This window comes from Dermacentor albipictus, chromosome 2 (genome assembly GCF_038994185.2).
Source record: "Dermacentor albipictus isolate Rhodes 1998 colony chromosome 2, USDA_Dalb.pri_finalv2, whole genome shotgun sequence".
Taxonomy (NCBI): domain Eukaryota; kingdom Metazoa; phylum Arthropoda; class Arachnida; order Ixodida; family Ixodidae; genus Dermacentor; species Dermacentor albipictus.
In genome coordinates this window covers 166684305-166689200 of record NC_091822.1, presented here as the reverse complement: position 1 = coordinate 166689200, position 4896 = coordinate 166684305, and the positions used below count along the sequence as shown (strand labels likewise).

At 51.1% G+C, this 4896-nt stretch overlaps 1 protein-coding gene across 1 annotated transcript; it reads right to left on the bottom strand.

Moving 5' to 3' along the window:
* Positions 1-213: 213 nt before the first annotated feature.
* Positions 214-1278, bottom strand: LOC139055796 (beta-1,3-galactosyltransferase 6-like). The gene has a single exon (XM_070533348.1). The coding sequence runs from the start codon at positions 1276-1278 to the stop codon at positions 214-216; it is 1065 nt and encodes a 354-aa protein (XP_070389449.1).
* Positions 1279-4896: the final 3618 nt, after the last annotated feature.

Below are 4896 nucleotides of genomic sequence, written 5' to 3'. Positions count from 1 at the left end.
CCTTGGCACCTTTTATATTGGTGTTGACAGATTCACCTGCACATTGTGGCACACATTTACAAGGTCAAACTGACCTCAGTTTGCAAGATGAACATTTATCATACGAACTTTCAATGTGTTTGCATGGATGCCATGAATAAATATAGTAAAAATGACCATAATTCTGGAACGCAAGGCAGAAAGGGGTGAAGAATACCCTCTGCACGACGGGCATCACAGCAGGTTGTGGTGCCAGTGGAACCTCGGGCGACGACTTAAAGTCGCGTCTGTTACGTTGCGCATGCAGCACTTGGAAGGTGGTGCACTCCAGTTGTATTCGTATGACAGCCTCGACCGCACTTCCCTCTGGCACATTACACCGGTCTGCTCGAGGTTTCGGTACTTCTCATACATCATGGTCGCCGTCTGCTTGTGAGTGACCAGGTACGAGTTGAAGCAACCGCGTGAGCGGTACTCCGTGTCAAAGCGCCGGTCGTGTTTGCGATGGAGCCTCAGCGGTGCCGTCCACACGCCCGCCGACGCGTCCTCACTGAAGTAGTAATCGAATGCGGTGAAAGCCAAGCTTGCAATGTACCTCGCGGCGCTCTGGGGCAGCACGTATCCTCCGCCGCGCGCGTAAGGCAGGTAATACCCGTCTCTGAGATACCACGTTCTTTCCGCCCACTTTCCGGACTTGAAAACCGGCGCGTTTCCGGCAAAGTAGCCCCAGTAGAGCTCCCCGTCCGGCCTTTCTCCTTTCCACTTGGCCAGCTCGTCGGCAACGACGTCCACTCTGGCGAACGAGTCGTCGTCCAGCTTCAGCACGAAGTCGAAATAGTAGTGGCCCACGATCCACTTGAGGCTATGGACCAGCTTGCTGGTTAAGTCCTCGTACGAGTCCTCGGCACCGTCGAGGATCACGACGTCGTCAAAGCTAAGCGACTCTCGCTTGAGGTTCTCCACCCACTGCAGTGGCGTACCGTGAGCACCCACGAAGAACTTGTAAACGATGCGCTGCTCGGACGCGGCTGCCAGCTTCAGCCACGTCCGGCGCGCTGCGTGGCGCAGATGTTCCGTCTTGTGCGACGACAGTATCGCCACGAACAGAAACGTGTCGCCCTCTTTGCCCCACCAGTCCCTCGCGGGGCCTTCCGCTTCTGTCGCGGAGCGCGCTGCGATGTCGTAGCTGCACCACAGTGCGAAAACGAAGCCGAGCACGAACCAAATCACTCGCACCGCGAAGGCACGTCCTCTCGGACCTAAACGACCGGACAACGCACGTAGCCACACGGGGCTCATGACGAGACTTTCAAAAGCGCAGCGGCAAGGGGCGAGCTGAAACCTCGGCTGAAAGCTTTCGTTTGACGATGCGAGCTTTCATTTTCGCAGCGCTTGATGGCGGTGGGCGTGAGCGCTTCCTTTGAACGGCCGCACGCTGTTGCGTTCTTCTTGTTCGCACTGTTTCAGCTCGCTACAGGTTTAACCGCAGCGTGTTGGCTAGCTCAGTCCATCCGCACTGAATCCAACTTCCCGTCCGTTCGCTGCAGGTATTGCCGTACTCCTGCAGGTTGCATCTGCCGCATCTCCATCCATTGCTCCATCCGGAGTGTACGGACCGTCAGTTCCGTCAATCGCATGATGCGCGGGAAAACGCGGAGGATATACCGTCGAGGCGAAGTTGGTAGCTCGTGTCCTCCAAAGTTCTTTTCGCCGGCACAGTTTGAAACGCGTTAAAGGGAATTTTTTAACAATTTATTGCACGCAGCCACCACAAGCAGACATCCATGCAATGGCAGAGTGACGTCAGGGCAGTCACGTGGTCTCCCCATTGTTGCTAGAAGCAATGCTAGAAGTACTAGAAGTGAGAGGAAAACCAGCCGCTCCAAGCCACGACCTGTCCAAGCTTGTCGGGATGGCGATCCATTTTTTCCCCTACCCGTGTCACTGGGTGGTCTGTGGTCGAATAGATAGCACATCGGACAGCTGTGCTGAGGGAACAGGGTTCGAAACGAACCATCGGTCGATCTGGGGTCTCTGCATGATGAGAATGTGGCAGTGTGTACATGTGCCGCTATTCAACAAACCTCCAAGGTCAGAACGTCTTGCACGCCGACGTAGGTCACTGTAGATGCAGGAGTGGGGAGGTAAAAGCTGAATAAAGATATTTGGCGCCCACTTCAAGCACTGGGCACATGCTATTCAGTCTGAACTGGTTTTCAATGAACCTGTTTGATACCAACCTGCGTCGCTTAATTGCATGCGCCAGCTAGCTGACATGTGTGCCACGGGATGAACGTCTAACACCAACTCAAGTAACGAGACATGCGCCACTGGGAATCTACCGCTCTAGAATTACAAAAATAATTCCTTAAACTTCCCCGGTTCTGAGGGGAATCGAACGCACACCACAATGTCTCCTCAAGGACAGCAACACTGCATATGCTTGACCACGTAACAAGAATGCATTGTGGTGAAGCTGAATGTAACGTATTTTGCAGCGCTCGAGGCTTCTTGCACGTTGAAGTGCTTCTCGTCGATCTTTACTGCTGTTTATTGAATAAAAATGGTAATGTACGTCTGTGTCCGTGAGTTAAGAGATTTATAAAAACTAATGGCACTTTCTTGCACTGTGTAAAAGACATAAACCTTTTATTTACGCAGGTTTCTAATATGCACCTGTTAGCAACTACTGCAACTCATTGGTGACCGTTAGAGATGCGAAGTGCGAAAAAAAACGGGAAAATTCCGGGAAAAAACTGGTTTTTTCCCGTTTTTTTCGGCGCAGTTGGAAAAATAGGGCAAAATTTCCCCGGGGGAAAAACGTACAGAAATGAAGCTTAGGCGACACCCAGCGTTGAACGTGAAACGGAAACGCTGAACGCGAAACCGAAACGTCGCACATGATACCGAAACACCAAACGGCGGCTGGCTACTCGCCATCGACGTCACATAATGTCAGCTGCAGCGTCAGCGTAGCTCCGTCGTTCGGGTGCGGTTTCTCATGGTTTGGTTCCCGTTATTGTTCAATCTTGACTTTACTCCGTACGCCTGTGCAACCTGTGGCGGAAGGCCGCATATAAAGCCGTGTGGAAGCAAATTCCGCAATGGTACGGCCAATTTCCGACGTGTGGATGCACTTCAAGGTCGAGGAGACCGTTGACGGGAAACGAGGACCCGCTGTCACTGGACCTCGGAGCACAGTACGAACATGAACCTCGAAGTTGGAAAAGTGTACTCCGATGTGGCGGAATACAGGATAAATTCAGGCATATGGTCAAGGTCCGGAATATGGGCTTCTGCTAACCACATGCCTCCTTCAACATGGTGGAAGGGAATCTGCACGAGTAAAACAGTGATGCCTCTGGCTCGAAACATTTTACAGATTCCACCATTATCAGCTGCTTGTGAGCGGAACTGGTCCGACTTCGCCAACGTTCATACTCTGCGTAGGAACAGGCTACGTTCGCGGTGATACTGAACGCGTTCGCGGTGATACTTCTGGCCTGCCTTCGATCTGTTAAACACTGAATTCCTTTGTGAAAAGGCAGAAAGCATTTCAATTCTGTTATTTACATAATGAGAGTTATGGCTTTTGACATTTGCCAATAAACTACTGCCGTATACTAAAGAAAATTTGTTCTTTTCCATTTTTTCCGAAATTTCGGGAAAAAACGTGAAAAAAACAGGTTTTTTTCCGATTGCTCAAAATTTCCGGAAATTTTGCATCTCTAGTGACCGTACGTATGCGGTCGGGTTGATCAGTCACAATGTGGGAGCTAAAGAGAACTAAAAAGAAGTGAGTGAGCGCACTCACTTCTGTCGGTGCAGTTGCTTCTTTATTGAAAGCAACCTTTGATTAAATCATTAAATAAAGTTGCCATCTTGCAGTTTTACACGCATTCCTCCCGTCTTTTCTTAATCTGGAAGGTCTGGCAGCAGATGCATGTTTGTCCTCCATAAGATTTAGTGGCACAGTTTACGTCAAGATAGCCAACGCAGTTCCAAAACCATAGGATATTGCACGTGATTCAGTGCAAGCGAGCGCTGCGAGTTCTGTTACTTTTACGAAACATCTAATTGCAGCTCACAAGGCTAAAACTGCACTGTGACTGAGTTAAATTGTCTACTTGTGGATGTTCTTGGCATATTTGCTGTGTATGCAGTGTCAAGGCCTCTGCAGACAGCTTCAGAAACCACGACCTCGCCCGGCAAGCATGAAGCCTGACCGTGGCTCATTTTTTCTCCCCATTTTATTGCGATAGCAATCGTTTGGACACTCCAGGCGCATTTTCGCCGTCATCGTCACTAGTTGTGATGTTCCGTATAATGACCAAGAAGAACGCTTTCGCCGCTCGCCGTAAGCGCGAATGAAAGCGCGCGAGGGGAGCCGACTATGGCTCGATCTGGCGCGCGCAAGGAAGGAAAACGGGGAGGATACGCGCCGCCTTCCGTCGCGCGAAAGGCCCTGGAGGAGGGCGGCGTTGTGCTCCGGCAGCAACAGCGCATTCCGCGGCTGCGCGCGAAGGGAACCGACGATAGATTGCGCGCGCAAGGGAGGGAAGCGGGGAGGCAGCGTGAGAGGCAGGGGGCGTTGTGCTCTGGCAGCAACTGCGCATTGCGCCCAATCTTGAAAGTGATCTGCAGCGTGTATAGATAACTTTCTGCGTGCTGCGTTCTCGCCTCTCAGTTTGCGTTGAAGAGGTATATAGACAGCACGAAGGTCACTTCGTTCGCTGCTTCTGCAACGCATCCACGCGCCAGTGTTTTGACAGCGAGTGTCCGAATATTCGCCTTTCGGGCGGAACTGCGACGTTTTAATGATATTACATATCATAACATATTTGATAGGCTGACAGTATTTTATTTCTAGAATCTTTTTTACCAAGAAAGGAACACACATTCACCCCTGTTGGCACA